At 38.8% G+C, this 22517-nt stretch overlaps 2 protein-coding genes across 2 annotated transcripts; both read right to left on the bottom strand.

Annotated features, from left to right (window-relative positions):
- Window positions 1-2666: 2666 nt before the first annotated feature.
- Window positions 2667-11045, bottom strand: smyd5 (SMYD family member 5). The gene is made up of 13 exons (XM_010784552.1): window positions 10925-11045; window positions 10009-10117; window positions 9314-9453; window positions 7409-7530; window positions 7261-7330; window positions 6600-6704; window positions 6297-6359; window positions 5667-5737; window positions 5470-5576; window positions 5256-5312; window positions 5050-5144; window positions 4577-4647; window positions 2667-4085 (listed from the first exon to the last, which is right to left on the bottom strand). Exons 1-13 carry the CDS (start codon window positions 11015-11017, stop codon window positions 3929-3931), a joined length of 1260 nt encoding a protein of 419 aa, XP_010782854.1. The 5' UTR covers window positions 11018-11045; the 3' UTR covers window positions 2667-3928.
- A 579-nt stretch (window positions 11046-11624) lies between these two features.
- Window positions 11625-21781, bottom strand: sfxn5b (sideroflexin 5b). Its single transcript, XM_010784553.1, has 14 exons — window positions 21572-21781; window positions 17837-17905; window positions 17452-17529; window positions 17185-17211; window positions 17038-17092; window positions 16916-16941; window positions 16726-16779; window positions 16336-16392; window positions 15631-15696; window positions 15187-15277; window positions 14726-14841; window positions 14395-14480; window positions 13336-13453; window positions 11625-13080 (listed from the first exon to the last, which is right to left on the bottom strand). Exons 1-14 carry the CDS (start codon window positions 21626-21628, stop codon window positions 13003-13005), a joined length of 978 nt encoding a protein of 325 aa, XP_010782855.1. The 5' UTR covers window positions 21629-21781; the 3' UTR covers window positions 11625-13002.
- Window positions 21782-22517: the final 736 nt, after the last annotated feature.

Here is a 22517-nt window from a genome sequence, read left to right as displayed (position 1 = left end):
GAAATGATTTCAGCAGAAGTGAACCGCAGAAATCTCAAACATTGATCAAAGCCAGTGGGTCACTCAGGAGCCATGTTCGTGTTCTCAAACTGTATTCCTCGCTCTTGTTTATTTGTATGCAGGGTGAGCTAAAGTGCAATAACCTTACTTCAGGTCGGCTAATTACACATGAAGCAGTCGTACATCACTGTGGTTCTGGAGTGGCCCTCCAAGGTAGCAATGGTATGCGTTTTGGTAACCAATCTGGACAGAGCTAAGGCTGGAGATTGTTTCCACATGGGGCCTGTTTTCAGTTTGCTTGGGTCTAAAAACCAGCTTTAATTTCATAGTTTACCCACTTGGAGCATGCAATGTGAAATAGATCGACAACTTTCACACAAGCAGTCATAACAACACGGTTCAACTTTCACCCGGGTGGATAAATCAACAGCAGGTTTCTGGAAATGTTAAAGACGGACAGAGTAAAGTATGATAGGATAAAACTACGTGCCTAAATTATTTCTATCACGCGTCAAAATCATTTAGAATATGTTCGGTAAAAAACTGAATACTTTTTTAAAAACATTGTTAAAACAGCAAGAGTACAAAAGGTATTAAAGAAAGCATGGAAACAAGGACATTTAATTTGATTTGAATAGCATTTAATAGATGGGGTTGCAAACATTGTGATAAAAGTTATTTATAAGTTTATATAGCTGAAACAATTAATCAACAAAGTGATGAGTCAGAAAATGAATTATGCTTAATTAACTCAAGCAAGAATCAAAAACTAACTGCTCTCTATTCCTAGTTTCTCTTACGTGAAGATTTGCTTTTTTTCACAGATTTAACAGATTTTGGGCTGTTTTCTGGAAAATACAAGACGCAACATCCAGTGCTTCAGGAGATTGTTGGAGGTATGTTTGACCAATCCCTGCAATTGTATAGACTCACCAATCTATAGAAAAGTTGATACAATGGTCTATATTTAGTATTCATTTTGGTTGCAACCCTATAATACTTTCCCATGAAGTCAGCTGTAAGGAGGTCACATTCTGCCAGATATCATCTTTGAGATATTCCCCATTCTACAGGGCCTGACGGAAAATCATATTTTATTCAACTGTATAGATTTTTGGAGGGAAACTGCAAGAGCATCTAATGCTGATGGGTTTAAAACACATTAGAAAAAAGCATTGTGTGGTCCAGCCTTGAAGAATAATACAAGATTAAAAGTATGGTAATGCGAACATATGGCTTCTTTAATGTCTTTGAATAGAGTCAAGTATTGTCCCTCCACCATCTGCATAATACAGTATGGCCATGACAGTAATATGCCTCTTTTAGGTCATTGTAGTCTTTGAAATGTATATGAAGCGTTTCCTACTTGTTTTGACAGAATAAAGGACTCTTTCTCTGCATAGTAATTAATGCTTCCAAGCTTCCCTTCTCCTTTCCTCAAACACTTTCCTCACTTCCTGCTCCATCCTTCAAATGAGCCTCTATGTAGACCACTTCTCTCGGGGGAGACCCCTTTGACCTCTGCCCTTTCAGTACTTTTAACCGGCCGTGCTGCGTGATGGAGAGGCCAAAATCTTGTCCCACCCGAGCTGCCACACCAAAGTCAACGTCCCGAAGTTACAGAGCTCCTGCAGCGATCCTGGCACGGCTTCTGAGGGAAAGCGCAGACAGTGGGGGAGCTTCCACTGGAGGATCTGTCCAGAGGTCCAGCCTCCCGCCACGCAGGGTCCCAGGTGCGAATCCTTTCATGGACATGATGCGTTATTGTTTTCCGCTTTATCTTTTGTGCATCCTGGATGAATTAGCAGCAGATGCAAGTACAGCTACAACTGGGGATTGGAGTGGAGTTAACTGAAGAGGTGAAAGGAGAAATGTCAGCCATAGATGACTGATTGTTATTTGAAGCGGATGTAGATGCAGGTTTCTTGCTCTTCAGACTTTGTATCTTAAAGGGGCCCTACAGTAGTATGCTCATTTTCAGGTTTGTATTTGGTGCCTCGCCCTTATTTTCTCATACTGCCTGTGCTGAAGCACCTCTTTTCACCCTCTGTCTGAAACCAGAGCCCAGTCTGCTCTGATTGGTTAGCTGGCCGGCTCTGTTGCGATTAGTGTGAGTGTTGCGTAGTGATGTCATTATGGTACGAGTAAACAAAGGAGTCGAATTGAGGCGTTTCAGGCCATAGGAGAGAAACTCCCAGATTTTAGCCTTTGCAGACCATTTACGTGCACAAAAACATAACACTACAGGAAATGAATCCGCTTCAGAAAACATAATGGGGTCAGCTACAGTAAATGTAATGTAGAGGAATATTCTTAACATTGCAAATATACTTTTATTGAGAGGACCAGTACTTAATGTCAGTATGAATAATGATTGACTGGCAGGCATCAGTAGTAGAATACCTAATTGAACCCACTGATTAATTAATCATATGAAATATGAGATTTAGATCTACATGTGGCATGTTAAATATGCCTCAAGCTCAAGGCAGCCTGGAGAGTAAAAGCATAAAGAAGCAATGATTAGTCTAAACCCGAACCCCTTGAGGAAGACAATTTGATTAAGGCTTTGTATTTAATATGCAAAGACTGAACAAATATTTTACCAGTAGTCTTCTGTAGCAAAGGCAGGGGGTGTGTTTACCAGATAAATGACTCAACAGACATCCAATTTCAATGGTTTATGCCAGAGTAGTAAAAATGACAACTGCTATGCTCCTGTTATAATATTTGAAATCATATATTTGTCACTTACACATTCTCCTGTGCCACTGCACTTAATGCCAACTGAGAAAATGAGGATTAGTCATTCAATATTTCCAATCTTTGTCGAGTTACTGAAAATATTGGGATTTGTGATTACAGTCATTGTTGTAATATTGATTCATGTGTGGGCGGCGGCAATTTCACTCATGTGGAACTGCGGTTTGAAATACAGGCCTAACAGTTACTGACAAAGCAATTTCCAAATCAAGGTCTCCACAATACATTAAGTAAGGTTAAACTTAACCTCATAGATCAATGGATGAAAACCAAACTAAACTTCACCGGCTGGATGCCTCCCCGATGACAAGACTGTAATTACAACGGAATATAAATAAAAGGCCTCTCCAATATAGTAATGCATAGTCACGTAAGAAACTTCTTAAGTGGAGGAGAACACCTGAGAACATATTGACCTTCGCTTAATCACCTCGCCTTGTTTAAGAGCTGTCAGGGACAAGAAAGGATGACAGTTTTCTGAGTTTGCTTTAGTGGACCTGAAGGTCAGACACAAGTATAAGAACTGTAATACTTCAAAACCTGCTCTTAGTGAAACCTACTGACACTATTTAAAAACCTCTGCAGCTTCCATCAGCTCTCGGGAGCTTTTGAGTCTTTGAGCCTATTGTTTTGTTTATTGTTTTGGCACAACAACTTTACTGTTTTTGATTGATTCTCAACATGGTCACTGTTGTTTGTAACAGAAAAGCAGTTTTAAAAAAGGGCCCTTTCTGTGGTTAAAGCTTTCTACCTTTGATTGCTAGGTTTAGTCAGAAATTGACTAAATGTCTTTTCATTAATGTAGTTTTAACAACGGGCTTACATGCAAATTAGATTTACAAAGACCTACCAGTCAATAAACTGTTCAACCCATAACCCAGATAGCTGAAAGCCATAGTTTCACCCCTCTAGTGTGTTGCAGTAGAGTGAAGAACAACAATAAACCTATCCCTGCCCATATACTGATTTACATTTTCCTGGGACCGACCTCTCAAAATGGAGAAATACTGAGTGCAATGTGGTGATAATAACACATGTTCCCACACAAATCGGACAGTCGTGGTGAAACGCAGATTGTGGTTTGAACAGTTTTTTTTTTTTATTCCTCAGGGCTTCATGGTGGCCGGAAAGGGAGCGGCTGAGAACAATATTGGCAAGTCATTCATCAGACATCGGTCATCTCATCTTCCATCTCATCCCCCTCCATTTCGCCTTCTGCCTCGCCTTCTTCTTCTTCCTCCTCTTCCTCCTCTGATGTCACGTCCAGCTCGCCCATCTGGGAGACGCACTTTGGACACGAGCAGACAAACAGGTAGTTCTCCCTGGGAAGAGAACGCAGCACAGGTCACACTGTTGCACCTCTAACAATAGATGAAAGGAATCACACTCATGTTCGGAAAATCTGCTTCTGCACACCAGAGCATATGTTTTTTACTTTTAATACAGTCTCTGGAGCAAGAGAGCATATGTTTATTACTTTTAATTAGTGGGTTTGATGTGCGGTACAGGGATTTTTTTCAAACCATCAAGTGAGCAAGCAACTGCTCTTTGTCAATGCTGAGAATTAACACAGGATGCTGACAAACACTCAAGAGACTAGAAGAACAAACTAGCCCAGAGTGTTGAGCTATAATTCAAAGATGGATTGATATCATGTTGATTGATGAGTGCATGCACAGGACCTGCCATCATACCCCAAGCATGTCTACTTCAAAACTCCCTATTATTGCCTGGAAGAGATTTTTTGTATTGATTAAGATTGTATGACCTCGTTCGAGTGGATCATCCAAGGGATTAAATACGCTTACTGTACCTCAGAGTTTTATGTCTGCTGTGGCGGCTTCGGTCCCGCTGACAGCAGTCCAAATAACTGATGCAGATCTCCTAAGGATTGAAGAAAAATAAAAGAAGATCAGCAGACGTTTTTGAGATTACAGTTCAGTCCCATATACAAGCTACTGGTATATTTCAAATGGCAGAAGAAAAACACTTTTTTCCGCCTCATGCAGGAAGTGGCTGCAGCCTTCCATCGTACACAATGCGCTCCTGTCTTAGGGACTGTTCAAAAGGAGAGCTTTGTTTTGAAAATAGCACGACTGCTTTGACATCGCAGATGCAAGGCTTCTCAATCTTTGTGACAGCTTGACAAACCAACTGCAATCCTCAAAGTCTCAGCCTTCTAATACCGCCTGACAAGGGAGCAAACAAAAGCTAGAGAGGGGATGTTCTGTCTTGTATATTTCCGGGCCAGAATTTATCACTGCGAACCCAGGCGTGTCAGCTGACCTCTCCTGGGTTGATGTCACTAAGGGCGCTGAGCTGAAGCAGGAAATTGTTGTCGGGAAAGGCGGCCTCTGCGTTGGGTATGCAGCTGTGGTTACCTGCAGGGTCAAGGAGGCATAAAGTCGTTAAGTAGGTCTCTTGACAAGAGGAACAGCGTCTTTGAACTGAAGCAACAGCCACTAAATAACAGTTATATCATCTGCACTTACATGAGCTTTGGAGCAGAAAGAGTCCAGAGCCCTCACAGTTTAGAAAGTCTCCCGTTTCTACAGAGACGAAGAGACAAATGACGCACATTTGTTGAACTCTGAGTCTGAACAAATGTTACATAATCACAGCAATGGCATTGGGACAACACAGACAATAATAAACACTCAATTACAAACTGTAAAATATACTGCAAGACTGAGATAAAACTGTGACCTTTCTCAATGTCCTTGTACATCTGGTCGATAAAAGAGTCCAATTGCTCCTTCTGCTGGACAGGAAGCTGAATTGCATCACAGGCATGAACCCACTGACTCAAGGAGCTGAATGGAGAAAAACAGAGCACAAAGAAAAGTAATTACTATTGAGCCTAGAATGAAAGAAATTGAAGGACATAAGTGATGGGTGTTTACCTCGTGCCAATTCCTTGTCCATTGGTTCCCACAAGAGCGAACAGAGAGCGGAAACCCTCGGGGGTAAACCACTGCAACACAATCATATCTTTACTGATCAATACTGAAGGTCCAATAATTTCCTTTGACCCCTTTCTTACTAAAGGGTAGAGGTCGGGGTCAGTTGTAGGAGTTTGAAAGATTTAACTTCACTTTCCAGATGGATCAGCACATTAACATGAAGTCAATAACATGGCAAAATGACAAGGAAAGTGTCAGATGACATTTATATAATACAAAATGGATTTAATAAGTAGAGCAACATTAAATGGGACTAAGCAAACCAAATCAAAACAACTGTCAGCTCAGAACCTCTTTAATTAGCTTCCCTGGGCAACAAGCTCAAGATGTAATGTGCTGCTGCATTATGACACAGAAATAATATACAGAACTTTTAATATTTGATTACTTATTGACAGTTTCCAATATCAACTTCTGCAATATTCTCAATTGTACACATTTTATTTGATTTCTTAGTTTTCTATGACATTTAACATACAAACATATGTTAGCTTTTGTATATAAATTATCTAAATAATTGTATTTTGGTATAAAACCTGCAGTTGTCACATTTGAACTGTGCTTTCTTACCCGACTCAGATAGTCATCGTATAGTGCTCCTTTAAAAAAGCTGTGTAACAAGGCCAGCTGCCCCTATAGAAACAATGTTAGATAAAAAACAAATGTTACGCAACAGAATACATACATCAAAGATGGCCACAGTGGGAGTTCAACTTCTCTCTAGAGGGGCAACATTGTCACGCTATGCTTATTGAGCCGTAAACAACTGGGATTAGCATAAAGCATGATATTCTTTTAACTGCCAGACTTCATACATTTTGCACGTCAACAATTTCATATATTTCAAGCAGAAATCACTTCATGGTCACTTACTCTGAATTTCTCTCCTAGGAGCTTATGGGCGATCTCCTCTTCCTCATTACCTGTCCGGCTGCAGAAGTGTGAAAACAGCTTCTGCCACTGCGCTTTGTCCTTGGCCTGGACAACAAACAAGTAAACATTTAGCAAAAACATTGCATCACTCAGTTATTCAAGTACCGTAGTTAATTGTGAGTAGTTGTTGAGCATTACAGTATATCTTGCTTACACATGTGTAATATTACAATAACAAATCAGAACTTATAAAGTTGTTATGCTGAACAGTCAGAAAATAGTTGTCTGTATACACTCTGGGCAGCATTAGCATTAATTTACAGTCCGCTTTATGACAATATTATGAATACAAGTCCATGTTCACTCTCCTTTTGGCTCCGTTTTGGTCTCCCCCATCTACTGAGATACATATCTGTCTCTTTAGAAACTCAATGCTGTGTTGTGTTGTGCTGAGAAGTTACAATACAGCAGTATTTTCTGTATCTGTATTTGTCAGGGCAACAAAATATTATGGCTGGTAATAATCAAAATGACACAGGGATGTTATGTCCTTTTACAGCAAGGTATTCTGATTCTAATACGAGGAATATACCCTTCCTGATTAAATTGAACACTCAATGATTCATACCCAAGGGTTTAAAAGACGTTATCAGAGACTCACCTGTTTGACTATTGCTACCATTCTGGCTATTAGCATGATGCTGGAGGTCTCAGGGGGATAATGCATACTCCTGAACAGAAAACACATCTCCTTTTAGGTGAAATACATTATTAACTTGAGAGAGTTTAGAATGAAACCGAACTCTGACCTCCATGCATCTTTGAGCTTGTTGATGGGATGGTCTGGATCTTCCTGAGAGGGACCCAAACACAGAGCCCTGTGGTACTGATCTGCTGCAGCTTGTCTACACTCGCTGCTACAGTACATCACCTGCAGGGTTAAAAATATCAAACAAACACAACATTAATGCAATCATTTTAAATGACGGGTACAGAAATAAACTCCACAAACTTAAAAACTCTGTGGTAATTCGCCCACACACATTTCCATAATCACTAACTTGAAAACACAGGTCTTCCTTAACTAGCAACAACTATTGTGTGAGGTCCCTGGAATCAGGAAATTAAGAGTTTTATACAAACTGAATAATTACAAATAAACAAACCCCTACAAGATTATGTACAAAGAAGGCATTTTTTTAAACTTTTTTAAATGACTAATTACAATGCATTGTTCAACCTAGAAGGCTTTTTACCTGCAATTAATTCAAGTAAAAAATAACTTTTGTTGTCGTAAATTGAGGAAAGATTTAAAATATAATTTCTTATCACAAAATAAAGACATTTGCTGGGACACCTCTATCCATTTTTAAATGTTTTGAAAGAATTCCCCTCACAGCACATAGCCATAACCATGTTGTATATTTAAATGTCTTCTATAAACAAATCCGAAATTCTTTATTTCTCCCGCAACGGGGAATTGTACATTATTGCAACAGCAGGTAGTGCAGATAAAGTGAGGAAAATAGACTTACATTTAAGAATATAATAAATTATTATTATGAAGTAGCATTCTCCTAAATTAATTTATTCTGTGCTTTGACTGCATTTCCTTTCTTTTTAGTATCGATTGAATTGCTCTTGTTTTCTAAATCTTAATCACTTGAATGTTTTAATCACTTAAAATATAGCGCTATGCAACACGTTTTAACTAGTTTTTGAAAATGAGGTGTAGAAATAAGGTAATGAGTATTAGCTTCAGGAACCCTAATCTGAAAGCCATTAAATAAAATGCTCTGTGGCAGTTTAAACTTAAAGTGGACCTATCATGCTACTTTTAGGCAATAGCATAGGTCTCAGATATATAAAAATCATGTCTATGAAGTGTTTTGCTCAAAATACCAAACAGATCACCCATTCCAGCCATGCCTCATATCCCTCTATTTCACTTCATGTTTCAAAAGTGCTGATTTGCGGTATAAAGCTTTAAAAAAAAAAAATTTGATAAAAAAAAAGAAGGGGGCTGAGCTCATGCGGAAGATGCTACCAGCAGATACTGCGGTGATGAAACGCCATATCATGGATTATCAAGGATCATTTCTGAAACAGTATGGAGCTCAAAGGCTTTCTCTCTTGCCGGTTATACCACAAGGTGAGTTCCTTTTTATTTCCTGCTTCTTCACACACATGCTCTGTGCAGTACAGGTTAGCTCTGAGTGTTAGCGATGCTAATGTAAACATGCACCGACCATATTACGTCTAAAACAGTCGGGCATTGTTTCTGATAGCAATGTTTCTGATAGGGCCGTGGGTGTAAAGCCAGCCTACATTTCAGATATTACGTCATATCGGACGCAAATCTGGATCAGCTCTGTTGTAGCCCCGTTTTTGAGATTTGGGTACGGAGGAAAAGAGAGAGGGTTTTATTTTCTGAAGCTGCTTGAGTTCCCTGACACACCGGGGACACATATTTATGTATAAAAGACATCAAAAAGTGCATTTTGCATGATAGGTCCCCTTTAACTTATTTACATGTGGCCTACACAGATATGCAATACTGTGAATACAAGAAACCACCAAGCATAAACAGTGTTCCCCTTTGGTTAAAACAAAAAGAAGCAGACAGAGTAGCTTACTGATCCGTAGTACCAAAGATTGAGGCTTATCATCAACGTCCATGAAATCAATACAACCCGTCTCCTGTTTGGCCTCACCTGGCACTGCGGGCAGGCTTGGTGCCTCTCCGGTCGCACCCTGCAGAGCTCAGGGTGAGGGAGGCTGAGTCCTGGGATGCCGCTGAGTCGCCTCGCATTCTCCTCTGCACTCTCCAGAGCACGTAAGCAGTACTCACAGGCTAAAAAAGAATAGTGGATTAGCCTAGAGAGACAAACATTACTGGAGACCCGGTTAGTTTAGGGTCTTTAAATATTCATTCTAGATCAATGACCTCCAGTTAACCAGTATTAGTCAAGTCTGATAAAACATTCATGGTTTTGTCATCCCTGTATGGACTATCTATATACTACATTATTAATGCAATGTTTCAGTGCTTCTTTATTGGTGCAAGATGCAGTTAAAAAGTCCATGACCTATTTTTGTAGGCCAACCACGAAGCTAGCATTGCACGGGTTCCCTTGACAAAAAGCCCAATGAGATTTCTCCAATGGATTTTCGATATTCCAGACAAAACAAATAGCAAGTGGCGAACAAATGGTTATGATACGTTCATTGTGAAGATAAACTCTACAATGAACACCACTTTTATGTTTTGTTATCTTTTCTTGTCCATACTAGTTTTTTGTTAAGCACCAAAACAAATGTCTTGTATTTATGTAAATTAATATGTACAGCAATGTGTTGTCATTTCACTAAACTGTTTGTGTGTTTTTAAATACAGTCCAGATCTCACCTCTATATTTGTACTGAGAATTCCACAGGAACTGGGCAGAGACGAGTGGCCGCTCCAGAAAGATGGCATCTCCCTTCTTCATACTCTTTTTGGCGAAGATACCCTTGCCCTGAAAGAGACACAACAAAATATGACTGTTGTACAATTTTCAGCAGTGTTTGAAAACCGTAAGTGGTACAAATATTTCTATTTAAAATGCTACTTTATTATTTACTTCCCTACATGTACAACACTTATAGTTAGTAGTTACTTTCTAATATATTAAAATATCACTTATCTTATCTCTTAAATTGGCTCCACATTGACAAACTACGATAGTGAAATGTTCTTACATGTATTTGTTATTGATAAAAAAAAGGACAATATAAACATTTTAAAATAAAAAAGTAAAAAGATCCAGTCCTTTTACTTTATAAATGTATAAATTGTCAATTTAGCTGATAAGATATCTGTACCTTAAATCATTCTGAAATGGGCCATTGTGCAGAATGAGTAATTTTTGTACTTTTACTTGTAATGTAGTATTTCAGGACCACAGCATTTGGAACTGAGTACTCTCCTCCAACAATGCAACAATGAGTTCCCTGCTTTGCATCGCACCCCATTAAGTATAATAGTGTAAAACGGTTGATGTTGTCCCTTTGATTTCACATTTACTGGTTAAAATCGACACCCCTAACGTACAAATCAGCACATAACTGATAGTTTTAGGCACATACAGATCTCTAATGATCAGAAAACGTTTTATAAACCACATGTTTTCCTTCAGTTCTCCCTGAGCCCTGCAGGTCTGCTCTGCCGGGCTGTGATGCTCCCTCTCAGCCGACACGCGTCCACCACACCTCAGCCACAGAGCCGATTCAAACTCCGGATCTCTCTAAATCATTTTAATCTGACAAACTCTGCACCGCCTTACCTTGATATTGTCTATAAATCTCACATCCACGCAGGCAGAGACTGTGCCGGGGTCCACGCAGAAGGAAAACATGTCATCCAGGGGAGCAGCCATGTTGCTGACAACCTTTCCCCTTTCAACTCTGACACTGACGATCTATCTCCGCGCGACGCAGCAGCGACCTCTGGTGGTCAGCATGCGAACTGCAGGTGTGTCACTGCTCAACACTGGGAACTCATTGCTTTATTGTAGGTGACTAAAGTTAGCATAAGTACACATATTTTGGCATAATTAAATACTAACACATTTAATGTATAGTGCAATATTAGAAGTTGCGTAAAGACACTGTACATGTGCAGGTTCTTAAAATACATTAAAATCATAAAATAACACTTAAAACTTAAAAAACACACCATTTGCTTACACATTAAATAACGCATGGAGATATTGGTGCAGTCTTGGATTTGAGAGAGTGGAAAGAGAACTGTATATTTACAATGACTCATGACATGCTCCATTTAATTTTAATGTATACTATCACTAAGATTTTGAATTTGTTTTTCAGGATAGGAGAGGATATATTAGAATAGAACTATATTCAATATATCCAATACATATTTACAGATGTGATGCCTTAGTAGACATGTATCTATCTAAAAAGGATATGGCACATGTTACTTAAATAAAGTCTGGAAATAAAGTCTTCACAGAATAAAGTAAATGGAGAAAAGAGTATTTATTGTATATTATTTTGATAATATAGATAGACGTTTTACAGTGTTTTGTCTAGCAAACATATAATAAACATGTAGTATAAGTATTTTACAAATAATAAAAAATACTAGTTCATGATCAGTAGTACAATATATTGGCTCGTACGTTTTATGTTTCAAATATTGTACAAAAGAAGTCGTTAGGAATACAGCAGTGGGTTAAGAAAAAATCAACATTTAAAATGTCCGTCCTAGAAAGTTAGGAAAGAAAGTTAACGTACAGTTTTTGGCTGTTATACAAAACAAAATCTAGACAGCAGAATCGTGTTTGTTATTTCACATTATTGGATTAAACAGTGTAACTAATAAACATCTACAGTACAGTATCTGCATTTTTCCACAGACACAGAGTGGCTTCTTATTGTCCCATAGTGACTGTTATTGCAGAGTTTCTCTACCATCAGATGATAAATAGACTTGTTCCCGAGAGATAACTAAGACTTTTATTTTGACATCTATTTCAGTGTTTCCCACATGTCAACTAAATACTTTGTCTCTGCCACGATAATACAGCAGAGTGATAAATAGCCTGAGTGATAAATCAACTGTGCCGATATTAGTTTATTGCAGATATATCAGGGTCAGTGTATTTTGCCAAGAAAGATAAAGATAATTCCATTACCCATGACAAATGAAAATGTGCAGCAGAGGGCACCGATGAGGTTTTTTTACAACTGTAAATGGCTCAGTTTAAATCTTCTTCAATCATCTTTCTTCACTGGAAATGTTTGTGAGACGACAGTAATGTTTTTATGTAAAGAAATAAATGTCAGCTTGTATGTCTTGTGTGCCTCAGAAATCCTGTGTCTGTCACTAAGGATTGCTCTAAATAAAGGGTAAAGGTATAAAGGCTTTGCTGAACATGGGAAACATTTAGCAGCTATGTAGAGAGTCATTTTTTGCAGCTTTAAACTGCATTTATAACACCTTTGTTTTCATTGGATGAGTGGGCAACAGAGTATAGCCTGTGTGTGGAAAACACTGTATTCTATATATTAAAATAATTTCATTAATGCTAAAAAAAACAGATTTACCGTAAATATATCATTATTCCTATATACAGAGCTTCTTCTATTCTCTTAAAAACAGCAAGGACAAAGGGAATATGTCCCAATTTTTACACATTGACTAGGATCTTGGTAAAGGTTAAAAAGATTAGAAAATAAAACCTGGGTTAGTACACCATGATATACACGCTCAGCTATGATACTGCAGCAGAGGCATCCCCTCAGCTGTCGTCAGAAGGAACCCAGCCGAGGCTCTACCTGACAGCTCTTCACCGTGCAGCCTCCTCCTCTGATCTCTTCTCCTGCTCCACGCCAGCCATCATAGACCCTTGTTGTAGGTCACCATCTTGCAATCTGTTGCCATAGCGATCTCCGGCTCCAGGCAAGACACTTCAATCTGCAAGATAATAAAAAATCAGACTGAAGGTAAAAATTGAAGCTCTATATTTCTGTGTCTTAAAGCTTTAAAAATTCATTTTGACTCTTAATCAGACGTGGGAAGTGAAATCTGGAATGAGAGGTGAAACTAGTGCATGTCAAGTGGTGTATGTGTAATTAGAATTTCGCCAGCTGCTCTCTTTTCTCCTCTCTTTCTCTCTGTGAGCCATATGGCCTTGACAGTAGAAGCAGTTGAAGCGGCGTTGTACTGTACCTGAGACATCTGGGGGAACAGGCTGATGGCCAGAGGCAGCGAGAGGCTGAAGGTGAGCAGGCACACGAGGCTGTGGACGGGCAGCAACAATCTGCGGTTTCTCTGCAGGAATCGCAGCCTACCAGAGTCAAGAGACAGTGATAAAAGGAAATGTGAGCCTGCTGTGTGGATCGATCCCAGATGACTACTGCCAAGCCAGGAGTTATTTTTGGATCCGGAGAAAAAGACAGCATGTGCAGATTTAGGGGTGCTATTTTCCACAATTAGTGGGTGGGAGATTAATCTGTCTGTGAGAACGTTCCAGTCCTGGGTTTATCGAGTCAGACTGTAGAAAAGCTCTTTTGTATGTATAACAAAAGAATGAAGAAGTGTATTTTTATTCAGTCTTTTTGTGCTTCAAAACAATAGGCTGTATTATTATATTTTCTCAGGCTGTGACCTACTATTGAATGAGTATATGGAAAGCACTTTAGGGCACAACATATGGCGGGCCTGCCTCAGTACTGATATTAAGAGATAGGTTTTTAGATGAGCAATAACTGAAGGCAGGCTGAGAAAGAAGATGCAAGCTAGCTGTGAAAGAGATGAATGATCTTGTAAATGTAAGGACTTATACGCAGATTATTTTTTCACTATGCCTCTGGCAAATCTTACAGATGTAGGAAAAAAATATCTGTATTGTGTCAGATGCTGTGGTAGTTGATACAGCTCCTACTCTTCTTAACTAAGCAATTCATCTTTTAGCAGGACTAGTTCTGCTGCTGCTGAATAACTAAATAACAGAATAGTTTATTTCAGCTACAGAAAACAGGTAGGAAAGACATTTTAAGACTTTACTAAGTCACATGCTATCTTTGACTTAATAGTGTTGTTTGAAGCTGGTTTGCAGTCTGGCAAAGATATTGGATGATGTTGGAATTGGCACGAGATAGATTTGTGGGTAATAGGATAAGTAAAAAAGCAGAACAAAAATCAATTAATCACTAGATTAACCAATACCCAATTGACTTGTTAATTGCAACCCTAGTAACAAATCCAACCACATATGTCTGTACATACCTCTCTAGGTAGGACATGATGATGGGAGGCAGGATGAAGATCGGCATCGGGAGGACCACACGTGTGAAGGCGGTCTCCGTGATCGCCTGGGGTAAATATGAGAACATTGTGCACACGCTTCATTTCAAATTCTGCAAATGAGTTAGATTTAATTTCATGAAATCAGATGTGTGCTGAAGATAGACTTTATAAAATAGGTTGCTGAGTGACAGGACCCGCGCATTAAATGATGAGTTTTCCCATTATCAGCCACCAGCACATTTGCAATTCATGGGAATAAACCAGCAGAACTATTCAGTGCAGAAGAGTAGTGTGCAAAAAAGAAACTCACATGTCTTGCAGCAATCTTTGAGGATCCCACCACTTTGCCATTGTTGTCCAACACATCAATGCCTTCAGATAGCTCGTTGTGCCTCATCAGGCCCACATTACAGATGTTTGCACTGGCTGAGGATAGGTGAGAAAGGCCACTTTTATGATAATAAATATACACAAAAACATATGCTGTAGACAGGAAATGTAGTCATGGATCCAAAGAAGAAACTCCTTTATAAATATCTCAATTTTGAGCCGGACTAGTCTTGGGGAAATTGAGAAATCCATTGCAGTAAGAATTATAATAAGCTGGCATTTTTGGATTTATGTAACTTATTTACTAATTTCTAACAAATTAGGTCTTAGATGGAATTTAAATATAGTGTAAAACCAGTAAGAAGCTGTAACTCCCACCACTTGAGGGTCAACTAATTACCCCCCAATATAAATGGTACAGAAAGTCCTTTGGAAACCCACCTACAGCTGGGAAGGGGACGAGCCTCTGAATGATCATCCTGGTGGCAGGACTCAGCCTGTTGGCCTTCTTAATCAGAACATTCAGTCCCACCTACAATAGTTCATATAAAAACAAAAATCAGGTTCACCTTACAGTACAAACCTATACAATCTATGAAACACACTTTAAAATCTCATTTACAGCAAACTGGTCTTTTGTTTTCGCATTAGTATATTTACTTTACTCTAGCCAAACATTAGCAGTAGTACTTAAACTGTACAGCTAACTCTATTCAAAAAGCTTACTGTATATTACGAGCACTGTTAATGATACTCTGTATAAAATATAGCCAGCAATGTAATAACAACGATGGTGCACATTCAAAAGCAGCTCATAACTTGAATGTGCAGGTCAAATTCACCAAAAAGACCCTTTTCAAATAGAAAAGAGGGAGAAACACATACTGCAATAGAGACAGCGCTGGTCACAGCTCCTACATAGCCTTGAAGAAACTTCGATGTTGGCGTAGGCTGAAGAAGGAGAGAGCAAATGTTGTGTCACAGCTTTACACAGGGTTTACTCTCTATAGCAGGGGTGTCAAACTCAATTTCATCGGGGGCCACATTAGAATTATGGTTGCACTCAAAGGGCCGGTGGTAACTTTAAGACTATATAAATATAGATAAATATATATAATATAATGTATTATTTAACAATATTTCCTCTGCATTGGATTATTATCTGATAGGGTAATAACTTAACTACGTCTGAAAGCAGAAGTCTAGGGCAAATAATTTAAAGTAATTGCAAATCTCTTCAGTGCGATGCATTGTGGGACATGTAGTTTATAGGCAACGTGCTCCTGTAAAGCGGCACGTAACCTTATAATAGACTTATTATATTCTTTGCAAGCTCTTGCGGGCCACATACAAAGAGGTGGCGGGCCAGATTTGGCCCCCGAGCCTTGAGTTTGACACCCCTGCTCTATAGTGACAGTTTGTATTGGGATTTAATGTCGTAAATTGTCATTTTCAGAACAAAAAACAATACAAATGAGCTCTATTATGGTGATCAGACATGTTGTACAGAGTCTTGAGCAGCCCATTTCATAAATAAATGCTTAGTCTAGTCCTTAGGGGGACTAAACATGTTAATATCAATGTTCCCACCTTTGTGGCGTTGCGGTTTGCATAGTTCACACAGGCATTATGACTCTGGTTCAGCCACTGAAGGAAAGAAAAAAGGCCATAAACAAAGGTTAAAGCAACGACCAAAGAAGAATTATGGAGGAAAGAGAAAAGGGGAATCAAGAGGAGGAGAGTAGGGAAAAGGTCAAAAGAAAGAGAAGAAGTTCAGATAGTCATATGCAGGCACTATATACTCTCTTATGTATTGCTTTATAAAGAGACAGCACACAGACAGAAGCCAACAGAGCAGCAGCACTTTATATTACAACGTCCTTGGTGGGAAAGCATTGCATGTAAAAGTGTGCTTACCAGAAAATGTAAAAATGTACAATAAATGCAATGGTTTCACAAGATGTTGGTTGTTTACAGTACCTGCCATATAATGGTAGACACCACAGTCTGGTTTGGGAGAAGAAGGCCAATGACCTAGATGAGACCAGGGAACAAAGGCTTATTGTCCGGGTAAAATAAGTCTACATTTCGTCTATCCCCAAACACGATCATGTAAATGGACATCTGCACAGCCATGATTTTGAATGTATGATTTTCATGTGGGACTTACAATCGGTGTTCCAAATGGCACATAACCTGCACAGTGAAGAAGTGATTTTCAGTGTAAAAAAACAAAGACAAAATGGAGGAAACTTGAAAAACTTTGGCAAAGATCTTCATCTGAGGTCGTACCTGACATTCGTAATGGCATGAAGATCTTCTCCCCTGTGTCTGGATGAATGATAGCCTGCGTGCAGAGAGCATGACCTCACCCTCATGCTGCCAGGAGCCCAGAGGCTTCAATGTAATGACTTACAATATGAGCCATGAATCACTTACCTGCTTGATCTTCTGGGCTTCCCACAGCTGCAAAGGTAAACAAGACTTTTTTTAAAATCACTTCAATTAATTATAAAGTTCATATGTTTGATTTTCTTTCCTATTTGGTTCGGATATGTTCGTTAATAACTGTATTTTGCTCAAGCCAGGTATTTTCAAACTTAAGGTCACTACTTTGTAATGTGCAATCTGTTTCCTGTTGCATGTTATCGTATTATACTGCAATATATTTTGTTTTTTATCACATCCAGGTCGGTAAAGACTCACCTGACCATCAGACACTCCCGGTGGAAGCTCGCCATGTTTGTAGTCATCGAGGAGTTTCAAGCATTCTTTCAATCGTTGCTGCATACAAAAGGAAAGGCTTCATTAGATCGGAACTGTTTTGAATTACAATTAGAACAATAAAAAAGGTCATATAATTGTCAAACACGGCCATTTTTAAAAAGTCCACTTTTTCTGTCAATTGATTCATCAATAAATCAACTAATTGTTTCAGCTGTAGAAATGTTTAACATGGCCTAAACCTGATGAGCTTTAATACAGATCTGATCATTTGTTTACGGGACAGTTTTTAATAATTATGGATGGAAGGATAATCTTTTTTCGAAACCACATTGTTGAAACATTTACAGATTTATCTTTTCTTTACCTCGGACACAAACAGGGTGCTGGGGTCAATGATGTCCGCAAAGTGTCTCAGCCGACCCAGAAATGAGCCCTTGAAAAAAAAGTAAGAGAAGGTTAATTGTTAATGAATTTACAAAACAACATCCTTTCCTCTGTGAATGGATAATATCAGAAGTGTTATTAAGTCTGAGAGGATTTATCACACTTTCCATTGCTTTAGTTTATACTCACTGTTTTAATACATCTTAAGACATTGCTGTGTCTGTTGCACAGCTCTGGTGTGAACATTAAATGTATGTATTTAGTCACATTGGGTACAGTTTATTGTTGTGTATATAAACAGGGCTGCAGTAAGACTTTTAGAAGTGTTTAGGTCATGTATCTTAGCAACCCTAATCCCACCCCAAACACTGGTTTTACTAGGCAACACCAAAAGACCCTATGCAATGATGCTTATTTTAAATCTTAGTATATTTTGATTAAATACTGGATAAATACTAAATCCCTTAAATGTATCTTAACCATATGCACACACATATTCACCTTTAGTGACTTTTTTATCCATGTGTCATCAACCATGATCATGGTTTTGCTTAAATATAATGCTAGAGCCAGGAGAAATAATATAGACAGATATTGTTCTTTAAGAAACAAGATGTCACATTTGAATCATTGAGCTTGAGAGGTGCTGGTAGGTGATTTTGTTACCTTTGGACAGAGTCACTGAGTCCACTGAGTCTTATTTTTACAGTGAACTAACACACTGCTGGTTGTATCTTATATTCAGTACAGGGACATTTTAGTGTTATCAATCACCTCTCTGTCAGCCAGAATATGAATAAGTACATTTCCTTAATATTGCGGTAGATTTAAATCTCCATGCAGAACGATGAACCTCATTAGTCATTACATTACATGTCACTTGTTAGACGCTTTTATCCAAAGTGACTTACATACTCAATACTGTGAGCAATCCCCACAGGAGCAGTTTGGGGTGAAGTGTCTTGCCCAGGGACACAACGACATGCTGACTGCAGTGTGGTTTGAACCTGTGACCCCCTGATCCGAACACCAACGCACAACCCACTGCGCCACACGCCACCATTAATAAACATACTTTTGAGTATATTATCTTCTCAGCATTTTGTTCCCAAAGGTCAAGAACAGCATTGCCCGAGTCTTTGCTATTTAAATGAAACCTTAACAAAAGGATTCTTTGAGATGCCACTTAAAGGAAAACAGAGCCAATATGCTCAATGTGGAAACATCAAAACAAAAAAACAGCCAATTATAAAACTGTATAAAAATAGATGACAGTCTGTGCTATCATAACTAAACAATCCAACACAATTAAACTGAGATATATAAAAGTAAAATCTGCCTTTTTTTAGATGTACTTTAAAGTAAATGTACAAGCAACCTGAACACATTTAACAAAGACATTCCTCCATCTAAGTGAGGCTTTGAGCTGCTGGTCAAATGCCCTGTTTCCAGTTCCCTTCACTGTGTCCATCAGCATGCCAATTGCTAAGTGTGTGTGCCAGCACTCTGAAAAGGCCCAACAGCAATGAACGCCAAGAGTCTCTTTGGCAAACCAGATGGACAAAAACATGGCAGCTTCAATCAACTTCCCTCAGAGAGAGTTATGAGTGATGATGAGCAGTGGAAGAGGAATGACAGTGGAACAAAACCCTTCAATATTTCAATTATCTGTTCAGCATCGGGTCCTAATTGAAATGACTGGAAACAATAATGCTCCTGAAAACTGTAAATAACCATCCATCTGTACTGTAACCCTGGATCTGCTGCCACTGCCATTCCTCCATCACACGTCTCCTCCTCTGACAGGCCATATGTGCTGCAGTGCTGTTTTGTAAGAGAGGGTAGACTGAGGATCCATGTAAGGATCCTGCTTTAATTATGCATGAGTTTCAGCTCCCTGGAGAGTACACAACAAGGCTGTAGTAGCTGAGACGGAGCGCGGCAGAAAGAACAGACAAACAGAGGAAGATTTCTGCTGATTCAAACACTGGCCTAATTTCAACTGCTTTGACGCAAGGAGCTGAAAGTATTACAGCACCTTTATCAATCCGACAAGAAGTGCAGGTTGCAGGTGGAAAAATAAAAAGCTCTACGGGGGTCTGAAAAAAAAATACTTCCTACTTAGAAACCACGAGCAATAGGAGCCGTAAACAAAGATTGAATTACTTCAAATTAAAATTAGGGGGGTCTAAAAGAGGAATTTGTGAGGTACTCTCTAAAAATAGACAAAAGTAATTCACATGTGACAAAGGGGGGGGGGGGTGAAATGCCACTCAGGCTTTTTGTGAACATAAATTATCCTGTGCTAATTAGTGAATCATTAGTTAGTCCTCATCACTCTAAGAGCAAGACACTCTGTGAAAGACACACAGAACAACGTATTTTAGGGTCCATTGTATCTTTCCTTGTGGCCGCTTTGCTTACATTTGTGGTGGATTTGCATCTCTTCTGGATTGATTTGCATACTTCTTGTTTTTCATCTCTTTGTCTTGCGCTCTACTGTACAGTACTTGGTCATTGCATCCTTACGTGGTGGTTTTGGGCCTCTTTTTTGTAATTTTGTATATTCTTTATGGTCATTATGTGTCTTCTTGTTGTCATTTTTTGTATTATTGGCCTTTTTGCCCCTTTTATGGTTATTTAGCATTCTTTGTGGTCCTGTTTTGTGTCTTCTTAGTCATTTCGGGACATTTTGGGGAATTTGGCTTTTTTTTACACTTACAGTAGCAATGCTAACGATCAATTCAAACTGTTCTGTCATGATATGTGATAATTGATGTGCTCAAACTGTAGGATAAATTGCTTTCCTTTTGTGTTTGTGTGCCTTTACATAGTTTTTCCGCGTTACTCTGGATTTTGAAAAGAGATGCATTTAAAGCTCATCTGATTTGAATTTATAGCAAATCTGAAAAGTTTGGTGACTTATTAACAGAATCTGTTTATTGACCTTGATCCGTGCAATACTTCATGTGAATAATTTCTTTGAGGCTGCTGATTAATAAGTGTCTTTGAAGAAAGAAGCCTCAGAAATGGAAATGTACCCAGCGTGCAGCTTCCTCAGTTAATGTGCAACACGGGTTTACGTGAAGGTCACATTATCTTTCAGGGCTGACCAAGGCAAATTCATTTCGGAGGACGGAAAATTGAGTAATGGGCTTCTGATAAGGACAGGCAGCCCATTCATCTCGATCACATTGGGGGACACAGTAACTCTGCAGAAAGCAGAGATATTAGATACACTTCAGGCTGTTATAGTGCGATTTGGATTAGATAAGTGTACAAGATTTGCAGATATTGTATTCAAAAATCCCAAACAGCTGCAATGTTAAAGCCTAAAAAATAAGAATTAAAGCTGCAAAAAACTAGGGAGGTAAAGTGCCTTGGCTGCAGCCCATAGTCTGATAATATATTTCACGGAGCAGCAGCAGCGATGCAAAGGGTGTGAAATCTGTAAGTGGAGATGTTAAAGAGCGATACACAACCATTATTTGTACTAATTAAACTACAATACACTCGTGCAACCACGCTCAGAAGTTCATAATCGGTTCAAAGTTGTTGCAGTTTTACAACAAAAAATCGCGGATGAAAGGCAACTTTCGTTAAAGTGAGAGCATCCAGAGCAGCAGGGCGGAGGATGGAGCTGTTTTCCGACAGAAAGCCTGAAAAACAAAATGCCATTAACGCAGCTTGACGGGGAATAAATAAAAAGACTTACCTGCTCGTATCGCGGTCTCCCGAGCTGGAAGGCAGGACATGCTGCAGATTCCGCCATGACAGCCAACTCTTTATTTATTAATGAACTGAATCATGAACGGATTTTCAAGTAGGGCGAACTACAGTCAGTGAGTGTCGCTCAGTGTGTCGGGATGTGTAGTCCTTCCGTTTGCAATAACACTGGCAAAGTTAAACCGCATGACTACACATCCCAAATAATCGATAACGTTAACGCTATTGCATAACTGCTCGGATTGATCTTGGGAAAGATAACAGCCGATGCACCTTATAGGTGTCAAGATTGAACCAATAAATCATTTTGTGAGGAGGTGTGGCTTAACGGGACAATAGAAAAATAACCTTTATATACAGTCTATGAAAATAACCCAAAAAAAAAAAATTGATGCTACTCACCACACTGGACTCTTATAGCAGAAGATGCTGCTTTCAAAATGACTGAAGTCTATTTCATGTGCATTAGCCTTCAAATGATTCTGCATCTTAATCATTTTGCACATTGTATCCATGACATCCATCCCAATGTTCTGAAGAAACATTTAAAAATAATATGTTGCTTTTACCAAGTGTGTAACCCCATCCCAATTGTGTTTTATATGTGGTATGTAAATAAGTACAGCTTGTACTTGAAGCAGGTTACACTTTTAGGTACTTATCTTGAGTATTAACATTATATATTACTTGTTATACCCTTGCACAACATTTTGGAGGCCATGGTTGTATATTTTTCACTCCATTTATCTGACACAGAGTTACTTTACAGATTCACATATGTGAATCTGTAAAGTAACTGTTCATTGCTTTACCTACATCATTATTCATTCATCAAGTTGTAGTAATACAACTTGATGAATGAATAATAATGTAGGTAAAGCAATGAACACCACCTCGACCATATGCGTGAACAAAGTGATTAAAACATGAATGCA

The sequence above is a fragment of the Notothenia coriiceps genome, unplaced genomic scaffold (assembly GCF_000735185.1).
Source record: "Notothenia coriiceps isolate Sejong01 unplaced genomic scaffold, NC01 NC01_scaffold00026422, whole genome shotgun sequence".
NCBI classification, from domain to species: Eukaryota; Metazoa; Chordata; class Actinopteri; order Perciformes; family Nototheniidae; genus Notothenia; species Notothenia coriiceps.
The sequence above is the reverse complement of the archived record's forward strand: the minus strand, read 5'-3'. Positions and strand labels throughout refer to the sequence as shown.